Source organism: Euleptes europaea, chromosome 20 (assembly GCF_029931775.1).
Source record: "Euleptes europaea isolate rEulEur1 chromosome 20, rEulEur1.hap1, whole genome shotgun sequence".
In the NCBI taxonomy this organism is placed as follows: Eukaryota; Metazoa; Chordata; class Lepidosauria; order Squamata; family Sphaerodactylidae; genus Euleptes; species Euleptes europaea.
Window position 1 is genome coordinate 433,752 of NC_079331.1, and position 26,992 is coordinate 460,743.

General features: G+C 49.4%; 1 protein-coding gene across 1 annotated transcript; it reads left to right on the top strand.

Moving 5' to 3' along the window:
• The first annotated feature begins 1,783 nt into the window (after nucleotides 1–1,783).
• Nucleotides 1,784–25,307, top strand: TCF12 (transcription factor 12). The gene is made up of 13 exons (XM_056865729.1): nucleotides 1,784–1,905; nucleotides 7,761–7,866; nucleotides 8,445–8,584; nucleotides 9,869–10,019; nucleotides 10,893–10,957; nucleotides 14,455–14,533; nucleotides 15,116–15,189; nucleotides 16,098–16,169; nucleotides 17,437–17,640; nucleotides 20,188–20,302; nucleotides 21,684–21,855; nucleotides 23,267–23,499; nucleotides 25,154–25,307. Exons 1-13 carry the CDS (start codon nucleotides 1,837–1,839, stop codon nucleotides 25,294–25,296), a joined length of 1,623 nt encoding a protein of 540 aa, XP_056721707.1. The 5' UTR covers nucleotides 1,784–1,836; the 3' UTR covers nucleotides 25,297–25,307.
• Nucleotides 25,308–26,992: the final 1,685 nt, after the last annotated feature.

Consider the following 26,992-nt stretch of genomic DNA (forward strand, 5'->3'; position numbering starts at 1 on the left):
GGAATAATACTCTGCATAATATCTTAATCCTAGAACAATTGCAGACTCTGGAATGAGCCTTAGAAAATCTAAAACTACGTCGGCATATCTTGTCTGAAGTGTGCATCGCACCAGCATGAACGCTTCCCTAATAGCATTGCTGTCAGTCAGCGGTCGTCTTACGGAGTGTTCAGGGGCCCAAGTGGGCCTTTCTGGTTTCTGGTGGAAAGAGGAGTTTGCTCCTTTTGCATGGCTAAGGCCGAAACCAGCACCTTAACTTGAGCCTGGGAACAAGCTGGCAGCCAGGGAAGTTGGGCTTCAAAGGGCTTATCTGGATTGATCCCTGAGGACAGTCTCTGGGTGACCTTGAGCAAACCCCCTGCCTTCTGGCCTGCCGTGCTCTCGTGGGGGGGCGGGTGCTGCAAGTAGAAGGGGAGTGAGAATTGGTAAGCATGTCAGAGGAAAGAGAGAAATGTGGGTGTTCATGTGCATTCATGGCTTTCCTTGCACTTAAATTGCCAAAGGCTTTGTGGCAGAAATTATTTTATTGGGGGCGGGGGTTAAACCTTCCTTTCTGTCACACTTTAGCAGGCCTCTTCCATTTCTCCGTGGTGTATGAAGTTCAGTTAAAAGGGGTTTTCTTGTAGCACTTCATCCGATAATAGTTTTAAGAGTTTGGTCACATCATCATCTTTTTTGCTGACTGCTTTCTTCTCTTCCTACTTCATTAAATAACTTCTGTCTCTATTTTCCTGATTTTTTTTTAAGTTAACTTTATTCTGGGAATTGGGCATGGATGGATTTGACAGTTAATACTATTTTAAATCCCCCAGACCAGCTCTTAAGAATAGAGGCTTTATAAAGAACTGTGTATGTGAATTGGGGGATGCTAGCTTGTAACGGAGGTTTCATATTTAGCTCCCCTCTTTTTATTAACTGCTTCACTCTTCAAAGACTGCACTTTATTCGTTGAATTGATAAATCCGGCTCCCTCTGAAGCTGCTTCAGCCCTCTCTGGAAAGGGACAGAACAACAGCAAATACAGCCAGAGGAAAGTGCTTAATAAATAAAGGGTTGTTTGGGTTTTTCTTGGCCACTAGTGGCATGCTTAATGCAACCCCCAAGGTCTTTTGATTTCTGTGACTGACTTTGGAGTTTATTTAAAACCCACTCTGGATTTTTTTGTTCAGGCAAGAGCTTTAAAAAAACTAGCTGAGCTTTCTTTCAGAGGTCCTTGGGGACTTGGGTTTTTTTGTGTGTGTGTTTTGGTCCAGGACTGTGGACTGGGGTGGCGGGGGCGGGGTTGTGTTTTGGTCCAGGAAGGGATCCACCTCCTGGCATGTGATGCAGCCTTTCCTGCCCAGGAGTGTTCTGGGGCATGTTTGTGAAAGTGAGAAGCAGCTTCAGAGAGATCCAGAGGGAGGCACAGCCAGCAGCGCAGAAAGTGGGGTCTCTGCTGCCGCCAGGAGTTCTCTCCTTTGATTAAAACTCGAAGATTAACGAGCAAGGGATTTTCCGTTGCAGTCTTTTTAGCTATAGGACAAATCATTCCTCGGTATGACTGCAGCTACAAACTAATGTTCTTCTGGCAGAATTATCAGGTCTTACCTGCGCTATAGGAATTTTGTTCGCCACACCGGATTGAACGTGCGAGAAGATTTCAGCACTAAGTTTACCCACGCACACCCCGTTTCCCCGTCTGAAGATGGTTCAGCCCTGCTTTGCATAAATTCCTTCTGAGTAGATCCATGTGTTCTCCCATCGGCCCGGAGAATTGCTGCGTTTGATCTGGGGGATTGATGTCTTGGGGGGAAGCGATGCACTTTGCCTGTGGGCAGTGTTGCTTTTAGAGCAAACATGTATTGTGCCTACCCGGTACCTGGAATGAACAGCAACCCTTTGATGTATTATTACAATGGGAAAACGGTAAGCGGGCTTTTCTTTTGTTCCAAGAGTTTTCCCAACTCCTCCACCCGCACTGCCAAGAATATTGTTTTGTCACCTCTGGACTGGCTGAGCAGTTAGATTTCTTTTAATTACACAGCGTTTACTTTCGCTCATAATATTTAACTAGATTAGTGTTTGTTTTATACAGCTTTTCCATTGCGGGCAAGAATGACATCCTTGAGTCATTTAGAAATACATTTTGAAAAGTGAGAGGATATTTGTGTTTCGTGCAGCGAAAATGAAAACAATTCTAGTTACTTTAAAAACCAGCATGTGTGGGGATAATGGGGGTGCTGGTAAAAGTGGCATTTTCTCTTAGGAGTTCGATGTTTAGATACTGGTCTTCTTTTACCATCTGCTGTCACTGGGAATCTTTTTTGAAACATATTCAGGCCCATGTAGTTTTATTTATAAATATGAATTGCTCTGCATACTGTAATACTTTTGATGGTCTTGTGCGTAGAAGCAGATTGCATCCATTCAGAAGACTGAAGTTATACATCTGGCTATCATATACATTCATCATTGGGGGGTGGGTATTGAAACCGATGTTGCATTTTAAAGGCTAGAAAAGAGACGTCTTATGGTTGGCAGGGCAGGGGGATGTTGCTCAGAATTCAAAATAGTTTTTTTTTTTAATTATTTTCTCAGGTTTTATTTAAAACATTTCTCTGTTGCCTTTCCACCCAAAAAGTACCCCTAAGTCTTAGTGAGATCCTTTGGCTAGTCAGTAGAATAACTTGCCAAACAATCTTAACTGGGAGTAGAAAATCGGCATGAATGTTTGCAGCATTCCTAACTTCCGCTTCTAAATATTACCAAACTATTCTTGTATGTTTTCTAGACATTTAGTGTATTCAGACTTGTTAAGTAACCTTGTACATAGTATTTGTGCGATCAGTTGCTTAGGCATCGTACTGGTGATAGAATGTTGTTGACTCCTGCTCTAGACATCTCTAAATTAATTATAAAACGTGCATGAGCCTCAGACAACTTTAGTGAAAAAGAAAAGATCAGCTTGATCTTTTTCGGTTTCCTTTGGTGCAAATGACAAAAGTCCTTCAAGTATGAAACTGGTTTTCCCTTCATGTCTGCTTCTAAATTGAAACAGTTATGAAATTTTATGTGAAAATGCATGTTAGAGGGAAGTAAAGCTAAGGCTGCGGTAACCCCTGAAGCAAAAGGCCCATGGCTTTCATAGTGTGTTGATTTTATTCTTTCTTCAGCACAAAGCATTCCTCTTTGTTCTGCAGTGAGGGGGAACGCTTTGATCTTATTAAGTATTTCCAGGCATGCCGTGGGTGGAAGTGGGGGGGCGGGTGCTGTGGAAAAGCCCGACTTGAGCAGAGCTTGTGCTTGCGATGGGCCAGAGGTCTCTTCCATGAGCTTGAGAAGTGGGGGGCTTGCCTGTCTTGGGACCCCCCTCGGTGTTTTGGGCTTCACAGATTAATTCCCCGAAGGGCCAAGTAAGGCAAATGTTAAGTTATTCTTATACATGAAAGTCCTTCTCGTAGTCATCTGGGTTTGTGAGCGGCTGCCTGCTCTTACTGCTGGAAAGTGGTTTTCAGGGATTCATCTGGAGGTCCGTTTTCATGTTGGCATCAGTGACTGGTCCAAAACAGATAATCTGGTTCAGAGACCGCGTCAGTTGGAGTTATATTCCCCACCCACTACCCCCACCACCACCGTGTGGGTAGCATTTTGACCCGGCAGTAAATAAGAGAATAATTTATTTCTGAATGCCAGGAGATTTTCAAACACGCCAGTCTGTGTTGCATTGCAACCGAGGTGAAAAAGCGGCAGAGGCCTGGCTGGTGCTGGTGTGAAGTCACTGTTCAATTGCCTGGTAAGCCTTGATGATCCTCTTTGATGTATCAAGGAAGACAGAAAAGTTAGGGGCAATATTTAAAAGTAAGCTGAAGAAGAATCCTCCTGTTATCAAAGGAACCCAGATGAATGTGCAAGGAAAGAAAGATTAGATCACTTTGAGTGTTGGAAAGAAAGGACTTTCCCTTACTTGTTCTGGCTGAATATTTTTTTTACAAGCTACCTCCTCTTCCCTTGAGCTGTTAGATGTTCCTGTGAAATATGAAGTTGTGTGAACTAGCTTGATGCGCAAGAGAGGAAATGAGTGCAGTGGGAGCTGCAGGACAAACCATTGACCAGACTACTTTTCAAAAAAAGTTGTTCCTTTTTCTCTTCACTCGTTCAGAAAAGCTTTTTATGAATAGTGGATTTGTTAGAGTGAGAAAATAACTCTCCGCTGTTCTCCGAAGCAGCTCACACAAGATCCTAACTTAACTGAAGACTTGAAATGTGGCACCCCCTTCCCCCCCCCCCCCCCGGTCTCCAGAAGTGGACTTCCTTGTGGCTCTGGGTGGGCGTGATTCTCCTCCCCACCTCAAGTCTGGCCTTGAAACGATCACTCTCCGCCTCTCTTTCGAGAGAAATTACCTGAGGAAATGCCCGTTTTCTGCTCTTGGTGCATGGATTAGTCACCTCTTCCCTGTCCGTGAGCCAGAACAGATGAGGCTGGGGATGGTTATTTCAAAAGAACTTACTTTGGGGCTGTCTTTAAAAAATGAATTTGTAAGACAGGACTGCTCTGAGTTCACCTTTCTGTAACAGCACTCAGGACTGGGGTGGTTGAGGTTTTAGATGGCAAGCCTCATTTCTGAAAACTGCCGTGCCCACAGTGTGTTTTGTGGCATGCTCCTGTGCCAGGTGTGGGCATCCCTTAAAGTACTGCACAGTACACTTGGTAGCCCTGTGGGGCTTCCCCCCTTCATTCTAGAAGGGGTCACCATCCCTCCTGGAGAGTGCCCTCTCAGCCCTCCTCCACGCTCTCGGAAGCCAGGAGCCTCTGAGCCCATTGGGAAGAGGAGGCGGGAGGGGCCTGGCGCAGCTCCTTTTCTGCTGGGCCTCGGACAGCCTCTCTGATTCCTTCTTGGATTTAAGTTTGCTTGCTTAGCCCGTTGTCAAATTGTTTGAGAGCGGAGCATGTCTGTACTCAAGGAATGGTTTATTGGCATGATACCAGGTGCCGTAGTAGCTGTGTGTTCCTTCTTTTTGGCTGGGCACCCAGTGATTTGTTTGCTGCCAATTTGCGTGATATATATTGTTGCGTGATACATGCTTCACTGCAGACTCTAAAAGAAATTAAAACATGTATTTGTATGTTATGCAGTGCAGTACTTTGTTTTATTAAAAGTTGCAGTATTAAATTTTAGTGGGTGGACCGCATATTTGTTCTGTTCAATAAGTAAGATGAATATGTTTGTAAAGTTTTGGACGCGGCTTTCATACAACTTTGCTTCAAGTCTTCATGGTCTCTCTATATGAGTGCTCTACTGTGCTCTGACTTCCTGGTTTCCTCTCTGGGCAGCATGCACTTGGGCGCTTCCTACTGATTCTGCATGGGGCTTCCAGCTGTAGGGAGCCCAGCAGACCCTGCTTCAGACATTTTCCATCTCAACTTGAGAGCGCTGGCTGCTAACATGACTGCTCAGCATGATATCTGGCTGTCCCGATAGGAAGCCAACCCATCAGAGCATCCCCTAAACCTCAAAGGGTTCCTGATTGTGGGCCGTGACAGACGTCGCTCCCCAGGAATGTGTTGGAGGCACTTGCTGGAAATGTCTGCTTGGTAGGTGGGGCACCCTCTTCCACAGGCAGACTTGAATGGGATCCCCAGGTGGTCATTCTGTCAGCTCCCACAGAAGGAAGGAAAGTGGGGGCACGCCAGCAACGTGAGCAAGAGAGGCGAAAGCACAGCGAAGGATAATTAAACGGTCTTCCTCCACTTCGCAGCACACGGCTCCTGGGATCTCTTTGAACACTGAGGCTGTGAACACCCAAGCACCCACACACACCAACACACACCGTCTGCTTAGCGCGTTAACACGTCTTCCGCCTTTGTTGCGTTTCAAGTCTGCAGCAGGCGAGATGGAAGCATCTGGCCAGATTTAAAACATCTTCATTGTCAAGTTGTGATTACAGGTGGGGGTCTGGTTACTCATAGGCTGCCTAATCGCGACATCTCTGTAATCCTTTTCTCCCCTTTTGCTTTTAAATTTTTGTTTGTAGTAGCAAAAAAATATATTAAAAAACCTGTGATCAGTGGGGGGGGAGGAGGAGGTGCGCTGGCAGTCTTCATCTGCAGGTGATCAGATGACTTAAGAGACCTGGTTTTAATTGGTGGGTGGTTCTGACTGCAGCCAAGGCCAGCCTGCTCTTTTTGTGGAATTGGCAGGCTGTTCCCCCACATCTGGAGCGAATGAAGCCTTTGAGACCACATCAGTTGTATTTTGCCGCCAGAGCTCTTTGATCTTCAGAATCCAGACTGGAAGAAGTGCCTTTTGAGGTTGCCAGGGGCTCTGTTGGATTCTGGAGCAGAGCAGAAATGTGCACGGGCCACCACGGGGCCAGCCTGCACCCCCTCTGGCCCTCTTTGCGCAAAAAGACCTTGCTGTGGCACATTGGTTGAAATTCAGTCTCCTTTCCTGGTGGTTCTTGCTCAGGATATTGAGGGCTTCACCAGGAAACATGCACATCACTGCAGTTGAGCATCATGCCAGCTAAACTGACAGACTCTGGGGTTCAGCACATAGATCACCATCCACCTCCTGTGTCTGCTTCCTGGCCTCTCCCATGGCTTGTAATTGAGTAGCTGAGAGCGGTGGCCCAGGCCAAAATGTTTGGCTCAACTTCGAAATGAAGCTTTTTGGCCAGGTCTGTTGCAGCTCCGTTGATTGTGGTGATTGAAAGTTGTACCCTTGCGTTTTCTGTAAGTTGGAGCATGCTGAATTAAATGGATCTCCATTTTAAATACCAGTTTTCAGGTAGCTTTTAAAACTGATTTAAAAAAAGCAGTGCTTGTCCATTGTCACCATGTTTTCCCTTCCTGCTTCAGAACTACATTTGCATTGATTCACAAACTGCTTTGGGGGCAGCGTTCAGTTGCATAGTTCTCTCTGTGTAGCTCCTTTGCATGTCAATATAGAGAACTGCATGTCTCAGTAGGAAAAGAATTCTGAGTTATGTGTGTGCAGGTGAACACCTGTGGTAATGCAGGCAACTTTACCTGCACTTTGCAGAATGCTAGAGTTTACTCAGCTGACCCAAACCCCAAGTCAGTTTCCCTGAGTGGTGTCTTGCAACTATTGAACAGCAGGGGAGATGAAATTAATCCCTGTGGCTCGCCATAAAATCACTCCCATGAGGATTTTTGATTCTGCCACCCAGAACCTACAACAAGGACAGGAGAAAGTTATAAATAAATTCAAGTTGACCAAAGCATGTAAAAGCAATAATATTGATAATGCGCAATGTGGTTTTTGAAGAAATCTGTCCACATTTGTGGTGGTTATTTCATAAAATCCTTGGTGAGCAGCCAGTCTGAGAGGTGGCCAGTTGGGGGCTTCTGAATGTGGTGGCAAAGGGCGGAGAACACCAACAACTCCCAGAGATGGGTGTATTTACTCTAAAACATGGCATTGCAGCTTTGCTAATGTTAAACAAACATAGAATCACTTTTAATTCAGACCTTTGTTCTGTGTCGTGGTGTAGTTAATTTCCAGAAACTGCTCTTGTTTGAAATAGGGAGATGATGCTTTCCGTGGGCATTCTTCCCCTCCAGGCACCTGGTTAAATTAGCCCTAGAAAAGGGGGGCGGGCAGATATAAGCTGGCTTGCGGGATTTGCTAGAATCATTTAAGGATTAGGCAACTTCTTGAAAAAGCATTTTCCAGTGGCAGGATTTGGTTGTGACTGCAGGCCATGCTGGTATGTTTCATTGTTTTATACTTGTCCTTCCCTTTCTTTCCTGTGTCTAGGTTTACGCGCCATCTCCTAATTCTGATGACTTCAACAGAGAATCGCCAAGTTACCCATCTCCTAAGCCACCCAGCAGTATGTTTGCCAGCACTTTCTTTTTGCAAGGTAAGAAAAATGTTTCTCCTTTCGCAGGACTTTGAGGGATGCACACCAAGGAAACGGCCATAAGTTTAGATGTGCCAGGGGTGGTGGTAAGGGATGATATGTGCATGGGGGACAGATCAAAACATAACTGGGGCTGTTTCCTTTTTCATTTTTTGTGTGCCAAAATACAGAGCGCATCCTTTTGATTTATTGGGTTTTATGTGCCACGTGAAATGCTGATGCTCATGTGAGTTCTGTACTAAAGCAGATGGGCTGGGTCTTATGTTGGTTTGGGTTACCTTTTAAGGGCTTCAGAGGGTTTTGTCCTACAGTCAAGTCAGTGTCGGCCAGGTCAGTACGACTTGTTCACCGAGCAAAAACAGCAGCGTGGAAAGAATGACATTTCCCCCCCATGGCCCCTCGGCCACTGGGCATCTCCCTGCCAGTCACATCACCTGCAGATGGTCCCCTTGCGACCCGGTCATGATCGTTGGCAACACATGCTCTTGTTCTCAGAAGTGAGAAGGCTGTGCTGTGTAAGAACTCTGGCTTTCTTTCTTTCTCTCCCCCCCCCTTTTTTTGTGTGTGAAAAACTGAAGATGGGACCCACAGTGCTTCTGATCTTTGGAGCCCTTCTAATGGGATGAGCCAGCCTGGCTATGGCGGAATGCTCGGAAGTTCCTCGTCTCACCTGTCGCAGTCAGGCAGCTACGGCAGCCTCCATGCCCACGACCGCTTGGTAAGACCGCAGCGGGAGCTCCTGCATTGTCATTGGCCAGTCATTAGTTGAAGATGGCAGTCCTTGAACACGGACTATTGGAGAGCAACGAAAGAAATGGCGCACTTAGAAGGTTTCACTCATCGTAGCTGCTTAGTTGACAGAGTAATCGGCTGAAGCTTTCATGGGTTAATCAAGAGTAGCTAAATCTAATCTTTGTTCAGACAGACGTTTAATCTGGGTGGTGCTTCCTTTTTTTGAGGTGGTTCTTGTAGATTACTGTAGCAAATCAATGGAAAAGGGGACTTCTTATAACAGCTTTGGGTGATTAAAAAGCCAGCTCTGTCACAGTTCCTTCACTGATCCTTCCGATGTTTCAGTTGGAGGAATGCCCCACTTTTAATGGTGGTTTTTGTTGGGGAAAAGGCCGTACCTGGTGGGTCAGGATCAGTAGCCGTTTTCACAACAGAGGGGTGTGAGAAGCGAGGCCCTCCGAGGGTTTGTATTGAGTGATCTTTATGTGTTGGGGTTTGTGCAGTTTAGCCTAGTCCAGGGTGCTCAGTGAAAGAGTCAAGCTTGCCAATATCACCATATCATTCAGGAGGGGAACTCCAAAGCAGACTGTGAAGAGCTCTTTCTAAACTGGGTGACTGGGCAACAGAATGGCAGACGAAAGGCAGCATAAGTAAGTGCAAAGTGACAGAACCAACAAACCGTGACTTGTACGTAGGGTGTGGCCTCTGAACTGGCTGGTCTTGGAGGTTTGCTCAGTGGAAACCCAGGCGTGTGCAGCTGCGCTGCTGCGAAGGCAAATCCAGCACCCAGAGTGGGATTTGAAAATGGCGCAGCAACTGTCACTGCAGTGGCGATATCTGTGAACGGCCACATGTATAATCCAGCGGGGCGCAGCCCTCATGTCTCATCCCCAAATGCAAAGTTGGCTGATTAACTCAAGGAAGTCCTGGCCCACAGGGTGCAGGATTGGCTGTTTAAGTGAATGGCTACTAGAAATACAGCTGTGAAGAAGATTGGGCAGATCCGTGGGTTAGGTCTGTTGGTGCTGCTGGCCCTGTTAGGGAGGAATGGTGCCTTCCCAGTTCAGAGGCCCCATCCCGCGGACTGCCCTCTGCAGGCCCAAGCAGGAGAGGGCTGAATACACATCTTTTTGGATGCCCCCTGGGCTAGGAGAGCTTTGGCCCGATCCAGCCAGGGACTCCTTCTGTGAAGTCCTGATGTTGCCGATTGCCGCGTATTTTATGAATGCTAACCGGGCATCTCTGTGATTCCGTCTCTGCTTTTTCCTAGAGCTACCCCCCACATTCAGTCTCGCCCACAGATCTCAACAACAGTCTTCCTCCAATGTCCAGCTTCCACCGGGGCAGTGCCGGCAGTTCCTCATACGTGGCAACCTCTCACACCCCACCTGTCAATGGATCAGACAGCAGCAACATCCTGGGTAAGAATGCCCTTGAAGGGTCATGTGAAAATCGCAGCTAGCCCAGAAACCATTCTGCTGGCCCAGCCCCAGGAACTGAATTTGTCATGCGTACTATGTGGCCGTGCCATTGTCCGCCGTGGTCATGGTAATGGGTTCGAATTTGGTCTAAAGAGGTGGGGTTTGTTGATCAAGCATAGCATGCACTTCCAACCTCTGGGCTGACTGTCACAGGAAGGTCAGCATTAAGCTCTCAATTAATGCATTTGTTTCCCCGTCCACATAACCAGTGTGGTGTGGTTAGAGTGTCGGGCTGGGAGAGCCAGGTTCAAATCCCCACTATGCCAGGGAGGCTCGCTAAGTGACCTTAGGCTAAGTGATTCTCTCTCAGCCTGACATCCCTCGCAGGTGCTTCCTCCGTTCTTCTCACTCGTGTACTTGCTCAGGAATCTGGTATATAGTTAATTTTGGTGGTCACGTAACGGTACCTGGATATTGATGCAAACAGCAATTAATATTAATAAACTAGCCTAGCATAATAAGGTGTTGGACAAACCTACAATTGTGGCAACCTTGGCAGTAAATGTAGTTTGTTTGTTTGTTTGCAAAAAAAAATTCGCCCTGCCTTACTGCCCTGCCAAGGCACCTAACAGGTAAAAAAATAATAATAACTCAATAAAAACACCATTAAAACCAAACAAAAGCTCATCATTAAGCAATTAAAACCAAGCTAAAATGTACATTGCTTAAATACAGATTTAAAATATTTCTTGTTATTTGTTAGCACAAAACAGACTTCTGTAAAGGGACGTCTCAGCCTTCAGTCATCTGCAGCATTAAACTAGCGTATTGATTGCCTTTCTCCTTCTCCCCCCACCCCCATATTTTTTGCAGTGAACAGAGGCAATGCTGCAGGAGGCTCACAGACTGGGGATGCCCTGGGGAAGGCTTTGGCCTCCGTAAGTAATTCCATCCAAAGCATCCATGCGACCGATGTTAGGTTCTGTAGAAGTTCTTTGATCTGACTATATCAGTAAGTTGGGCTTTGCACATAGTATGCACATGTGTGTGTGCGCATTTCAAGAGAAACATGAGTTTGTTGTACATGTAACTAAAGCTCTTTCTGATAATAGAACGTTTGTTTGTGTGGCAGAAGGCCTGTTAAGGCACGGTCCAGGCACAGCAGGAAGAGGGGGCTGTTGGGAAAAAACAGGCTTATCGTCCAGGGTGCAGACAGCAAAGCGGCTTAGGCAGTGAATGACCTGTCCGTAGAGATGTGTGGCAGAGATGGGGCTTGCCCAGTGTGTTGCTACTCCGAGACTGTGAATTTGGATGGATTGGTGGATTCTTGTTTTAAGATGTACTGCAGATTTGTTGCAGTTTTGTTGGGCTGGACTGCAGGTAATGTTATAAAACAAGTTCAAGAATACATATAGTCCAATAAATTAAAAAAAAAGAGGACTACAGTCCTCCATAGAAATGCCGAGGATAGGCCTGTCCCCCAGAGTAATTCAGTAGTGGGAAGAGATTGTTGTCCAGATTCTGAGGGTAATCTTTTTTTTTTGGTGTGGGGGGGGAGAAATCAGGGAGGAAGCAAGGAACGAAGGGTTAATAAGAGGGAACCTCTCTCACACCTACGGGTAAGCGTGGCAAAAAAGGTTTGTAGATGCCTTCAATGTTAGTATCTTGGGGGCAGCTAGAAAGGTGGCAAGCCCTTGACAATCTGTTGTGTGTGTGGGGGGGGGGGTTGGGAAGAGTGGTCCCAGAGTGCCATTAGTTCAGCACTGATGCGGGAGAAGGGACAGAGGACTCAAGGGAGGCCCCGGCGGCGTTCTTTTGAGCTTTTTGAAATACGTTGCAGGAAGTTTGTTGTTGCTGTTAAGAAATAAAAGGCAGCCAAATTTGGTTTAATAACATATGTGAAGAGGCCTCTGCTTTGTCTGGAAGCGGCATCCCCCATGGTGTCACGATGCATTTTTTAAAATGGTTCACATTTCAGGGTGAATATAGTGGGAAACGCCATGCTCGGATCTCTGGGTGACAGCCGCTAGAGTCATAGCAGCAGGAACACAGAGCTGTCTTGCTTTGTGGACTGAGAAATGGGCCCTTGTCTCAAGAGACGGTGAAGCCAAGGGATCTGGTCCCTATCTGCCCCCCCCCCCAGATTTCTCTTCCCAAAGCATCCTGGAACAAACCTCATTGCCAGCCGACGGCCTGGGGGGGGGGACTGCCCATGGCTACAGCACAGAGCAAAGGTTTCACCCTCTGATGTTCAGTAGAGAAGGGCGGCTCTGGTTTGGGGGGGTGGGGGGCAGCCCTGTGTGAACAGGATTAGCTCACAAAGTTAGGCTGGGGCGGGGGGGGGCGGCGGCTGTAGATTTATCATGAGGTGATTCTGGAGCAAGTTGTGTGTAACTGGAGGGTGGGCTGTGGTTGTCATGGTAACCCATTCTTGTCACGCGATGCTGTTGGTGGAGGAGCAGGCAGGTCATTCCATAAATCACGTCTGTCGTAGCTGGTGGTGATGTATTCTGTCTGCTCAGCTGGGCCGGGCCACGGCTCTCCTGGAATGCCCGGCTCCACCCACGCCCTCTCTCTCCCCACTGCTCGCCGGGAAGGAGCCGGCAGCACGGACCTCTTTGGACCTTTTTCCCAACGCCGCACGTTAACTCCTCCTGAGGTTCCCGGCGTTTAAATGCTGGTAGTAGTGAGGGAGTCTGGTTGTTTAATGCTGGTGTGCATCTTTTTTTTTTTTTAAATGCTTTTCATGTGTGAAACAGAGGATTCAATCTTTGTTCCTCTGTAAGCATTAAAGACCATACAGAACCCTGCGTGATTAAACATGTAAGGCCAGATAATACATTTGCAAAGGTTCTTTTATTTTAGGTTTAAGCCTGGATAATTGTGGACTTAATCTCAGAGTGGGCAAGAAAGAGAATTGTACATGGAAGTATTTACACACAGTTCCCAAAGTCCTGTGGATTACACATTTGTTTGGATAATGAACCAGTGTAGATAGAAAGCGTAGGAAATCTGGATATTTGTGCCATTTCTAATGTGTTTTCCTGAACATTTGCCAAACAACCACCCTTCCAGATTGTGCCCATTGAGAGTTACATGGCGGGAGAAACATCTGGTTTATTTCAGTGCTTAATGCCAAATCAGAAAACGGGGCCTTTAATTTAAAGGAGATCAAAGAGGAGGGCTGTTTAACTTGGTTGATTATATCGACTCTCTTTGTCAGAACCTGTGTTTTGATTCCTGCCTCTGAGGGAGGGGGCAGCCTTTGTGCCTTTGGAGAGCTCCCTGGCCAGGGGTCCCTGAACAAAAGAGGGACTGACTTCTCCTGAATGGCCTTTCTTGCTCTGGCTCCAGGTCATTAGCATGACAAAGCTGCTCTGCAGGGGCAGAGAGGAGCCCCCAGCCCCTCCCCTGGGGTCAGCCTTTGTGTGGGCCTCTCTTCATTAGGGCCAGTCATATTGGCACCCCCTGGGCTAGAATGGGCCATGACTGAGGAAAGGAGGGACCTCCTTTGTTGGGAGAAAATGAGTCATGTTACCCTTGAAGCCCGGCAGGAGGCCCCAGCAGCAGCAGCGCCTGGTGGGGGGGGGGGGCTGCATGGGAAATGAGCTCTGCCTTTGTACTGAAATGGGGGGCTTCAAGAGCCGCACACCTCTTTCCTTCTTAAGGAAGCACCAGGAGTATTGCGATGACCTTGATACTGGATTTTATCCTACCTTCTCAAGATGAACTGGGAGTGAGAAGTTGGTTAATGTGGGTGAGAAGCAGCGTGCTATAATCTGCTTTTGGAGCGCATGGATCATTTCCTGTTGGCTCTGCGTGAAGAGGGGAGAAAGGCTTTCTGGGATGTTTCCCATCAGGAATGTCTCCTGGCTGAACCTCCTTGAGAAAAAGGGGAGTTGCTCCATTCTGGGATGCCAGCACTCGACCATCCCTTGTTGCACGAGGGAAATTTGCCATCCTTTTAGAGCAATCCCAAGCAGATCTACTCAGAATCCTACTTCATTCTACTCAACAGGGCTTACTTCCCGGAAAGCGTTCTTAGGGTTGCCCCATTTGTGCCCTTGGTCTTTGTTGGAGTTTGAAGTGTTAGCCTGGGGGCAGGGACGCTCTAGCTCTGGGTCCTCATAGCCTGTGATTGTTTTCCGAAAGTGAGGATACCCAGGGCCAAACCACGAGCCCAAGGGGTGGGCTGGCGGGCTGGCTGCAGTACTTCTCTGTGCGGGTCAGGCATTGTGTCTTCACTCCAGCAACTAGGGTTGTTTCCCGAGATGTTGCAGGTGGTGAAGGACAGGAAGAGTTTCATCTTCCACGCAGGGCACATTGCAAATTGTTTTGTGATACCAGGGCACTATCCGCAAAAAGCTTTTCCAGTGCAAGTAGGTTTTTCCCCTTGTTCTGATCAAGGTGTCTTATCTCCCCTCACATTGTTTAGATTTATTCCCCGGACCACACCAGCAGTAGTTTTCCATCAAATCCGTCGACACCGGTTGGATCACCATCACCTCTCAGTGGTAAGATCCAGCATCTCTTTTGCTAGCAACACCTGACTGAAAACTGGCCCTGTCACTTTTCTTCACATTGATCCTGAGGTCAGAGAGAGGAGGTATCTTTGAAGTGAAATACGGCTGCCAGCAGCACAGAGAGTCTGCTATAGGCTTCGCGCCTCTTCTGTCTTCTGGCCAGAACGTGCCGAGAGAGAGAGAGGATCTGGAACTCTCCCTTGCCTGCAGCTGGGCAGGGCCCTATCCTGACCCCCGCAGGCCCTTGACAACGATCTTTCCTCCTCTGTGGCCTGGGCCAAGCATCTCGGCCACCTTCTTCGTGGGCTGCACAGCGTGTGTTTTGTCCAGTGCAGGAGGCTTTTGGAACTAGTGCACCGTTAACGATGCAAAATGTTAAATTTTAAACAAGGTGGTTATTTTTCATATCACCATTTGACAGACTTGTTAAAATCTGTATGAATTCAGGGCCGTTTTAGGAAAGCTGGCACTCTACAAGATTGCATTGAAGTGTGCAAAGTTGCCGCAGAGCCACCTTTTAAATGTTGTCTTTTGCCCACATGCATCTGAGTTTCACCCGGTTGATGTTGACAGGTGCCGGCCAGTGGTCGAGGGCTGGAGGACCGGCCCCTTCGTCCCCAAACTATGAGAATTCTCTGCACTCCTTGGTAAGAACCACCAAAAGCTGGACACGGCTGTGTGGCCAAGAAAGGGCCATTGCGTTTGGCTGAATAAATTCTGCACACCCCTCAGGAGAACCTTCAGGGCAGCATCACAAAGGGCTGCTTTGCTAACAAATGGCTGCCTTCAAGTGAACAAGACCAAACACTTTCCTCAGGCTTCATGGCTACAGACAGCTGGTGTGAGACACTGATTAGCAATCCTGCCCTCCCCCTTTTTGTAAGCCACCAGCCAATTCTTTCCAAGATTCGTGTAAGAAAAGAGCTGTGGCGTAACATTTCACATGCTTTCCATTTTCTTCTCCTTTTTCATTAAGCTATGATACTAATAGCTGTATGCAAGCATTTCTCGCTGGCACATTTTTCTCTTCAAAGAACCGATGCCATTGGGAGTGGACGGAGAGGCAAGTGTGTGGAAATGAGTGTAAGGAGGCCGGAGGTTGACTTGGCTGCCGCCGCCACTATGCCTTTGCTTCCTACGTTTCTTTAGCGCCTGCAGGGGGTGGGGGGATCAAGCCCACTGGCCCCGTGGTCTTTAGAGTCTGAATGCAGTGGGGAGTATAACATTAGGAAGTGGATGGGGGGTGCTGTGATCAGAGTTTTATAAATCTTGTCAGCTCCCCTAAATAACTTTCTTTTCTTATGCCAGCTAACAAAAGAATTGCTGTACAATTTGCTAATAAATATAAGCAGTACGTGCAACATGGATTTCCAGTGTCACTCCAGTATTCGGCATTTGTCTTCTCGTTTCTCAGCTTCATGAAATCTTTGTGGGATTAACTTAACTAACCGTTGAGGCTGGCGTGTTTCTTCCCCACCCACCCCAGTTGCGTGCCTCACCTCTTTATAATCACTTAACCTGTGCTTTGCTTCCTGTTCTGTCTTGACTTTGCCAGAAAAACCGAGTTGAACAACAGCTTCACGAGCATTTGCAAGATGCGATGTCCTTCTTAAAGGATGTCTGTGAGGTACTCTTTCTCTTTAGCTGGTGCCTTTGTGATTTGCCAGTTAACTTTACACATACCCTTTGAAGGTAGCAGAGTCTTTGCAGCCTGGGATAGCGTGTCATAGGAGCATACCTTTTCTTGAACCACTTTATAATATCAGCACATAAGGAGGCTGGAATTAATGTTTGCATGCTTCAAGTGAGCAATAAGTCTAAACAAGGGAAAGAGAGTGTGCCATAAAGAGGAGCAGTGTGGATACAGTGGTCGGAGGGTGGGCTTTGCATATGGGAAAGCCAGTTTAAATCCCCACTGAGCCACAAAGCACTCTGGGTAGCCTGAAGCCAGCGAGCATCTCTTTCTCTCTCCCCCCCCCCCATACTTGCTCTGTCTTGGAGGGTGGTGGAAATGCTCTGAGCTCTCAGAAGGATGGAGCAGTGTGGTCACTGCAGATGAGGAGAGTGTCCCAGGCAGCCAGGGGCACATATACTTATTGCAGCTTCCTTGAACGGGGCTCAGGGGGGTTTCCTCAGATGTTCACCTTCTCCACAGAAGCAATGAACTGTGAGGTTCCTGCCCTGTTCTTCTGCCACGCAGACATCCAAGGTAGTTGATAACTCAAAGCAGGTTAACATACGAGTAAAAACAGCAAGATAGAATGAAAGCAATAATACTGAAAGAAGCACAAAAACATAAATAGCCAAGATAGTGAAAAGAGCAGCTGAAAATAGCAAGCAGCCATAAAATTAGAATTAAATAGCCATAACAACCAATCCCAAACTCTGGGAAAGAGAGCCCCCCTCAGTCCATTTCACAGCTATAAAGCTGACACACACACACACACACATCCTCTCCAGATCTAAAGCTCCCGGGGGTGGGGGTGGCAGCCTGGGGATGAGCTACTAAAGGGCAGTTTAGATCGGGGGGGGGGGCGGGGGCTGGGTCTCCAGTGTTTTAGTCTCTCCCACCAAGAGTGCTTGTAGTATGTAGTATGTAGTGCTTGTTTTCACTCCTTCTCTTACCCAACCTCTGTTTTTAACATTTTTACTAATTTTTTCTATTTGTGGTGTATCCCAAAATACTGAGAAGCAGGAACCTCCTGGGTATCCTGGTTTTCAGACAAGACTGAGGGGCCGTGGCCGCCTCTTGGTTTCTCCCCCAGCGCCGCTCTGAAAGCCCTTGCGGCACTGCCTTTCCCGCCTCCCCTTGTAGCCAGCATGACGGGAAAGCCGATGGCGGAGGGGGTGCAGTTACTGACCCTGCTGCTGCTCCTCCTCACTCCCCACAGCAGTCCCGGATGGAGGATCGCTTGGACAGACTGGACGATGCCATCCATGTGCTGCGGAACCACGCGGTGGGGCCTTCGACGAACCTGGCCGGGGCCCACGCAGACATACACAATATACTGGGACCATCCCACAATGGGCCTGGGAGCAATTTGAGCTCGAATTACGGAGCATCCAGTCTCATCACGACCAGCCGGCTGGTAAGCGGAGTCATGTCCTCTTTGCCTGGATCTGCAAAATGGGCTGACTCCTCCTGAGAGTCAGCGTGGTGTAGTGGTTAAGAGCGGTGGTTTGGAGCAGTGGACTCTGATCTGGAGAACCAGGTTTGATTCCCCACTCCTCCACATGAGTGGCGGAGGCTAATCTGGCAAACTGGATTTGTTTCCCCACTCCTACACACGAAGCCAGCTGGGTGACTTTGGGCAAGTCACAGCTCTGTCAGAGCTCTCTCAGCCCCACCTACCTCACAGGGTATCTGTTGTGGGGAGGGGAGGGGAAGGTGATTGTAAGCCGGTTTGAGTCTCCCTTAAGTGGTGGAGAAAGTCGGCATATAAAAACCAACTCTTCTTCCGCTTCCTGCCTCTTCCTTTTGAATCCAGTTGCTAGCGGGTAGGGCTGGTGGTGGGTGATGTGGATGCAGAAGCAAGAGCGGGCATCCGTGCCATCCTCCCCCTGGGAGGAGCATGTCCCTTGGCCAACAGACGCTCATTAAGAGATAGCAATACATGCTGAACCAACAGAAGCCGTGCAGCAAATGTTAGCCACTTAACTAACTTTAAAAATATTAAATTTCCTTGATAATGTCCTTGGCAGGAAAAGCAAGGAAAGGAGTAATTTAACTCCATTTTTATGAGTTGTGTAACCAGGCACAATTTTATTATTATGCTTGCTTAATTTTTGAGCCAGCTTTAAAAATCCATTTCCTGCTTCTCTGTTAATTGTGGTTGGTTTAACTGCTCTTTATTCCATGCAAAAAGTTGAAATCCTGCCCCGCCTTGCCTTCTGTGGAGCGTTCAGAAGTCTTTTCTGTGTCAGGAAGGGCTCGGCGGAAGAGGTGGTGGAAGAGGTGGCATAAAATCCGCTCTCACTATAATCTAGTTATAATCAGATGGGAAACACCCAGAAGGTCTTCAGCAGCATTATGAAATGTGAGAGCTCTTGAGAGGGAGTTCCAGAGGAAACAAGAAAATAATTGGGAGGAGGGGGGGAGATTTAGATACTGGAAGGTGACCCCATGCGACCTGAGATAGGAGGGGGGGGGGTCTTGAGCTGGCAGCAGGTCCTGCCCCCTTCCAGAAGGGGTTGAGCGGCCCAGCGTGAACAAGATCTGTGACAGCTTAAAGAACGAGGGGTTGGATTTGCTTTGAAAGACTTCCAGGCTATTTTCTGAGCGTCAGACCTGATCTGTCGGTCTGTCACTGGGGCTTTTGGTTTGAACATTTCCACGAATTTGACAGTTGCTTGACAAATAGTGTCACAGGTACATTCTGAAGCCATTTTACCCCTCAAGGCATCTGGGAATCAGCTGCTTGGGTAAAAGTGCCCTTGTGTTCCGGCTGGGATAGAGAAACGTGAAACCTCCAAGGCAGAATTAACCAAGTCTTATTTTTTAATCTCTCTTTTTCTCCCCTGCCCTGGAACGAGCTTCATTCTGTCTTTGTGGAGAAGGCGGTTTGTATTTCCAGCTGCCTGGAACTTGGCTGTCATTGATATTGAAGCCAAACAACTTGCTGACCAGGCTCAAGATCTTTATTCTATTAACACCCCCCCCCCAAAAAAAAAACACCTTAAAGAAAATAGGAGCATCACCCAGAAAACATTAACTAGCCTATATGTGACTATTCCTGGGGAAATATTTGCATTCAGACCATAAACACCACAAATTGGGATGAAGGGGAGCTTACAGGAAACGGCATAGATTAGACCAGTGAACTTGCACAAGGGTGTTTATCTCAGCCTGGGTGAAACCCACACTGTGGGAGTGCTAAAGGGAAAAGCAGCATTAATTACTCCAAGAGGGAGTCCAAGCGCAACAGTTTCCTAGGATTGAAAGATGTATTGAAAAACCGGGCTTCTTGCGTGGGACTGCCGGCCGTAAATAGATTTTATGGAAGGCTCAATCGGTTGCTGTTCATGGCTGTTCATTCCAATCGAATGCCTCGCCCCAAGACCAGAGTAGGAGCGGGCTGCACACGGGGCTCCCCCTCCCCTCTGGTTGTGGTGTTGCTCTGCATTGTGTGGTTCTGGTTCATAATGTTGTCTGCGGACTTTGTTTTCTGAGGTTTGAGGGGTTTGGAATCTGTCCCAAATGAGCGAAACTGCTGGGTGTTCTTTGCTTCCCTGTTGGCTTGAGTGGGTGGAGAGGAGGGGGGACGCTTGAGATGGGCTTGTTTCTGGCTGTGCCCCCAGACCGGGTTTCTGCCTGGGGCTGCCAGGTGCCGTGTCCAGATGTGTGAGGTTGAGGCCAGTGCTGCAGGAGTGGGGAGGGGGGGAATCTTCCTGCTCCCGGCAGGTTCTCCTAATTGGCCCTGCCTGGGAGTGTAGGAACAGGGCTGCTTCTGGAGCGGTTGGTCTGACTCTGGACTTCCTGGCTGAATGGCAGGTGCCATGTGTGCTCCCATGCTCTTCTTTGGGGGCACGATTCACTGGGAGGTTTTCCCTCGGAGGCCTTCTTTGGCCATTGTTGTGAAGGAAGGGGCTTTCCTGTCCCAGAGTCAGCGGCTCTGCTGGGCTAAGCCTGTGTGTGTGTTTTCCAGGATGCCTCTCACCGAGAAGACAGTGTCAGCCTCAGCAGCAGCCACTCTGTCCTGCCCAGCACAGTTCCTGCTCCAAATGCAGAACTCAACCATAAAGCACAAGAAAGCTACAGAGGTAAGCCGTGCTTCTTGCCCACCCACCCCCAAGGCTGGTTAGGATGGCTCGCCCAAAGAAGCAGCTGCCGCTCACTTACCTTGCTTGACGGTGCCTCTTCTGGACAGACATGCACTTGAATCATAAAGATATTTGCGAGATGAACGAGCCCCCATTGAAAACCCCAAATGTCCTTCCTGGAACCTGGATGGGTCTGGACCCCCCCCCCCCCGCCTCATGCCCCGAACACTCCTGGGTTGCCTTTGCCTTTCCTGAGGGATGGTCCCGGGCACGGCCTGGACATTTCTGGTGAAGGGGGACTAGTCGTGGGCCTCCTGTTCTGTGAGTCACACTGACATATTTTGCCTGGAGCATCTTCTCTTCCGCTGCTCTTTGCACTGAATATAATCATGGGGTGGGTGGGTTTGATGTGCTGTGTGAATCCAGACTATGGCTGTTTAAGGACCTGTTCTGCCATCTGAGGGATTTCTGTGGTGGCAGCCAGAGAGAGATTCCCCCCCCCCCCAGCACTGGCCACCTGGATTGCCAGGGACTGAGCGGGGGAGCCCTCTGTCTGCCAGGGAGCCACCAGCCCCTCTTCCATACCTGCTGCCGGATGTGACGGCCCATGGGCGGGGGGGTGCTCTGGGTGCATTCCCACCTGTGGCCCTTTTGCAGACTCTGCCATGAGCATGCGTCCCAGTTTTGGCTGCCATTTTAGTGACTTTCTTTGCAGTGGCACAATTAATTAACTACAGATCTCACTTTTAAACATTATCTAATAGTCTCTAAGCAGCTGGCTGCTAAATGAGCATCAGGGTCATTCAAGTTGAGAAGAAAAACCTTTTTATTTGTTGCTTGAACGCTTGAAACTGTCTCATGCCAAGTATATAATGGCCTATTAAAGTCTACTGTGACTGGCTGCAGCTATCCATGATCTCAGGCTGAGAAAGGTCTTTCCCATCACCTACTATCAGATCCTATAACAGGAGTTGCTGCTGGGGTGGGGGTTTGAAAGCAGATGCTCCCCCCCCAACTGAGCCACAGCCCCTCCCTAAGCACCACTTGTCATTTTTCGCCCCTTCCCCCAATCTGGACAATCTCCATGAATGTCACTGTGTCCTGTAGCCAAACTGCATGCAAACAAACAATCTCAAATTGAGCATCTCAGTCTCCCCCACTGCTACATGTTGGGGAATTTGAAAATCTGAACAAAGGTAGGACGGGAGTGCACATGTGAGGGCTCTGAAAAGCCCGGCCTCTGCTCTTTATGCTGTACCCTCTTCTGTATTTTATCAGCTGCTAGGTAGGGATTTGCTGGTCGTAGTCAGAGTAGGATAAAGGAAACCAAGGGCCGGTGGTCTTGTGATCGGCAGTGACTGCCTGTTGGGTTCGCCTGCAGCGCTGTCAGCGGGGTTGCCGAGCCAGTCCGTCGCGTTGGGTCCAGCCGAAATCAAGTCGGAGCACAAGGAGAAGGATGAAAACGCGCACGACCCTGCCTCCTCCGACGACATGCGGTCCGACGACGAGTCATCCCAGAAAGATATCAAGCTCTCATCCAGAGGCAGGACGAGGTAACGCAGCTGCCTTCTCCATGGGCCGCTCTGCTGCCCATGAGGACAAGCTGGGACGGAGCAACCAGATCTTGGCGGTTTCATTCAAGATAGTATGTGTGGCTTTTAAGGCCATGTTCACTGTATAAGCCATGCAGTTCACTATGGAAGGAACGGGGTCTTTTCCTAAGTCACGGGTGTATACCCGCAGCCCTGTTCCCTCTGGTGTTTCGAGAGCCGAGCTCACCGCCAGCAGGTTGACCGGGTGCTTTGCTGCCTACCAGTGGGAAGACCAAAGCGGCAGGCTTGATTCTTTCCTGTACGTTAAGGCTCTCTTTCACATGCATTCTGGGAAATTTCCTTCACTCACACACAAGGCGTGCTTGTATAGAACAGGCCAGGACAAATTCTCTTTGGCTCCAGGAGCTAGCCCAAAAATTTAGCAGCCGGACTTATTTTTCAGCCTTCAGGGGTTCATTCATACTTTAGTGACTTGATTTTCTGCTCCTTGACACCACAGACACGAACCTCTTCCAAGCGTTGCATTATTTTGTTAAAGCTATGATAAAAGCATTGTGGTATGTAAATAACTAGAGGGGCAACTGATTATCATCACAACGAAAAGCTAACCTCTCACAATTCAAAAAGCTCCATTTAATTGAATATTGGAGCTAGTAAAGAAAGCTACAGGGTAAGAACTGCACTAGTTTACCACCACTGAACAGTGTAAAGTTAAGCTTATGTCTAACGAAGCAGGGACAAGAACTGCATGCCCATTTGTTTTCATGTAATACAGCAAAGTATTCTGGTGTGAAATGATAAATAAGCTTTGGTATGGATCCAGCCAGCTGTCTCTCTCAATCTTGGCCAGTCCGCACCCCTTATTATAGCTGTTCCATGTGGCTTTTGTTGAGGCAGGTCCAAGGGTCCCAAACATTGCCTTTTGGGGGGCTTTCTCCCCTTTTCGCCAGTGGAAAAGCTGGTGGGATCCGCCCCTTTGTACTTCCACTGAGAATTGTTGAAAGATGCTACAATAAAACCAGTGCTGAAAGTTCTAAGCACCATGGCAACTTGGCATCTGGGATTTGTTGAGCCCTGATGTACAATATGAGGCAGGAGCTCACCATATCATAGGATGTCTAAGGCAAACTTTTCAGGTAATGGGAAATGGCTGGGCCAAGATCCGGGAATCTTTCACTCACAGGTCCCACAGCCAGAAGCAGCCCTTTGCAAACGAGCCCATTACACGAGGAATCGGCTTCTGTCTTTTTGGTCTCCAGAAGTCCTTTCCTTGTATTTCAAAAGTGGAAACACAGTACAGTCAAAGGGAGGAGGCTGCATGGGAGATGGTGGACAGGCGCTGTGCTGTGTGCGCGCGTGCATGCTTCAGAGGCCTCTCCTGAGAATGACGGTCCTCTCTGGGTCTCTGCAGTAGCACTAATGAAGACGAGGATTTGAATCCGGAGCAGAAGCTGGAGCGGGAGCGGGAGAGGCGGATGGCCAACAACGCCCGCGAGCGCCTGCGGGTCCGAGACATCAACGAGGCATTCAAGGAGCTAGGCCGGATGTGCCAGCTGCACCTGAAGAGCGAGAAGCCCCAGACCAAGCTGCTGATTCTCCACCAGGCCGTGGCCGTCATCCTCAGCCTGGAGCAGCAAGTCAGGGGTGAGGCGCCAGGGCTTCCCTTCGCCTCTTCATCGGGGTGGGGGTGGGGGTGGGGGGGGGCGGGCTCATTTGCTACACCCTCCTTGGTCTGATTTGCTGCTCAGAGCACGGAGCTCGCATGGAGCAGAACACGCGCGGGGTGTGTGTGTGCGCACGGCTGAGTGGCCGGCCGGCTATGGGTGGTGGGGGCTTGGTCCAGGAGGGTGAGGCTCCGGCATGGACGTTCCAGAGGACTCTCCTCGCCGAGGTGCCACTGCCTGCCTGTGGCCAGCTCCAACGTCAATGGTGTTGCTAGTTGCAGAAGAGGGGGGCTCTCTCTGTTTGTGCCGGGTTTTGTGGGCCTGTTTTATGGCCTGAGGGAGGAAATGCTCTTGACTCTTGAAGGAGGCTGCGGTGGTCCCTTGGAGTGCTGATCGAGCCAGGGCCCCCCTCTCCCCTCCCCGGTTGTCTTCCTCATCAAGAACGTCCCACACTGAGGAGAGCGCTCTCTGCCCTCGGAGCCCCGGGGGGCTCTGGATCGCCACCTTTGGCTACAATTTCTTATTTAAATTACATGCTGTCAGGTCCATTTATCATAATCCTTCTGGGGGTTTGCCAGACTTCGGTGGAGCACCAGCTGCTGCTGAAAGCCGCGTTAACCCTTCTCAACAAATCCATATCCTATTGGTGTCATCCTTGAGAAGGTCCTCTCTAGAGGTCAGCTTGAGAAACAAACCCGGCTTCTTTTGTAATTGCCTTCTCCGGTGGAGTGGAGCTTTGGCCGCCCTCAAATGGGCAAGTGCCTTTCTAGATCTGTGTCACACAGAGGATGAAACACACGAGAGCTCCCCCCCCCCCCCGGTCTCCCATCAAACGGAGGGATGTGTGTGTGTTTGCAAGTGCATACGTGGACACGCGCTCTCTTTCTCTTTCCCCCTTCTGTTCAGATTTCTCCCTGTGGGCTAGCCAGGCACAGCTGTGCTTTGTGTGGGGCTTTCTCATCGGCTGCTTTTCCAATGCGTACATATAAATGCCTTCTTGATGTGTGTGTGTGTGTGGGGGGGGGTGTCAACATGAATATCTGCTCAGTGTTTTAAAGCCCTGAGTGACATCTTGCCTGCTCTGGTGCTTACCCCCCCGCAACTGGGGTGCGGTTTTTATCCTCTGTTGCAGAGCAGGAGTCCTGGAAAGGCCAGGACTACCTGAGGGTGCGGAGAGGAAACCTCCTCGTCATCGTGGCCGGCCTGCAAGCGGCTGCTCTTGTGCTGCTGCCAAAAGGCTTCCTGAGCCCCCTGATCACATGTAACCCAGTTTCTCTTGGAGGGGGCACCTAGGAGCTGGGTGTGGGGCCGGGGGAGATATGAACCCCATGCCATTTTGCTTGGCGTGCAAATCTAAATGGAGATGAATTGCGGGGAACAGCTTGGGGGGTATGAAGGCCCCTCTTTGCCTGAAAGGAAGACTGTCCTGTCCCCCCAGCCCCCCTCCCCCCGAAAATCTTGTTGGTCTCGAAGGTGCTGCTGGAGTCAAATCGAACTCTTCTCCTGCAGACCGACACGGCCGCCCTCTGAATGTAGGAATGGAGATTGCCAAGTCCGTCTATCCCAGTTGAGGTAGAAGTCGGAAAGGAGATCCCTGTCTGCGTTTCTGACCGCCTTTCTTCTCCTCCTCCTAGAGAGAAACCTAAACCCCAAAGCAGCCTGCCTTAAAAGAAGGGAAGAGGAAAAAGTGTCTGCCGTATCGGCGGAGCCACCATCCACCCATCCAGGAAGCCACCCTGGGCTTAGTGAAACTACCAACCCTATGGGTCACATGTGAACACCAGCCAGGTAAGGGCCACGGTTTCTGCCGGCGAGAGGCTGGGCCAGGAGGGAGCCTGTCAAATACCCCGAGGCAAAGGGCATTTCAGTTAAGCCAGTGTGCTTCCCTCCACCATGACTGGAGCTGGAACAACACTGGGCTGGTGGCTGCTCGGGAGCAGCCCAGGGCCTCCGTTTGGCACCAGCTGTGGTTTCCAGTTGTTTTCAAGCCCCAATAAAAGAGAGACCACCATGTTGAGGGTGCCAGACCCAAGCTCCGCTTTGGCCCTTCAGATGGGGGCATGAGAGCCAGGACCCCACTGAGTAAGCCAAGGGGGGGTGTCTGGCTTGGTCATGCCAGCCGGGCCGTCAGATCCAGGCTCTGAAAGCCCGCCTACCAGCCGTGGGCAGCTCCGCCATATGTGTTGGGGGAGGGTGGGTGCTCGTGGGCCCTTCATAGGGCAGTTCGGTTCACAGGGGGGTTCAGAGCTTGGCTCGCTCCGCCTCCACGGAGAAAGGAAGTCCCTTCTGGCCCCATTTTGTTGGTTATTTGGCTGTGGGGGGATGTAGGGCCACAAGTCTCAGGGTGCGGCAGCAGAAGCCTACCAGGTGGATGCCCCTGCTATCCTGCGCCGTCCGTGAGGGCCAGCCATCTTTTTGCGGATGGAAAATGGCAACCCTTGGGGAACGTTGACCGTGAAGGTGCCAGCGTTGTGTTACTAACAACTTCTTCTTTTGTTGTTACAACAGAATTCTGGAAATGGGGAGGAGAGGAAGCCTCGAAGGTGACCCTTCCTTCCGAAGGACAGAAACTAAAACGTAGCACTAAACGGGAGACGCCAGAAACCCCCCTGCGGTCATCGGATCGACGCGACTGGCCTGGCCATGGTCGCCCGCCTCTCCTCCCCCTCCGCGCTGCTCCAGCACAATCAGAGACTCCTTCTCTCCCCAGGCTGTGGGGGGGTTCGCCTTGTGCCTAAATCGAATTGACAAATGAATTGTAACAACAAATTTTATTTATTTGTAATGGAACTGTAAAGGTCTACGTATGAAGGGGAAAGTTAACCTGTTGAAAGCTGACATCATATCTCACTCGATGCCAGCCGGCGTTCAGGACGGATGTGTTGTGTTCCGAGAGGACAGCCACAAAAGGCCGCCCGCTGACCCACCCGTATCATTCCAAGCAAACCGATCAGTGTCTTAAAGGGGGGAGGGGGGGCTGGCATTCCTCTGGCCGCCGGCTGGGTGCGCGCCGCCTCCTCCTTCTGGCGGTTCACTCAGCAGCATTTTGTGGGCTGGAAGGAGATTTTCGTCCCTCAAAATGTGTGTTCGTTTCTAATGGAAGCCCTTTTGGGGTTTGTAGAAAGGCTCTTCATGCCACCCATCGGTTGGATGAAAGGAAACTTGCTTGCTTAGAATCACTTTGTCTTCTGAGCAGCAAGTGGCACCTCAAGTGTTAGTGGTGAGAATGCAAAGAAGACTTTCCTCTTTCCCCGTCGCAACCTCTCATGAACAGGCTGATCCAAAGACAGCTGCGACGGGCAGCAGGCTGAACTTGCTTCACACTGCTGGGACCCAAGAGGAGCTGTCGCCGGCCTGTCCTTATTGCTTCTCTCATGAACTGTCCTTTTCACGTGGGTCGCCAGGGTGGAGGGTAGCTCTGGGGCAGGATGGTGCGCCAGTCACCATGGCCCCGAAAGAGTGGCTGTGTCTGG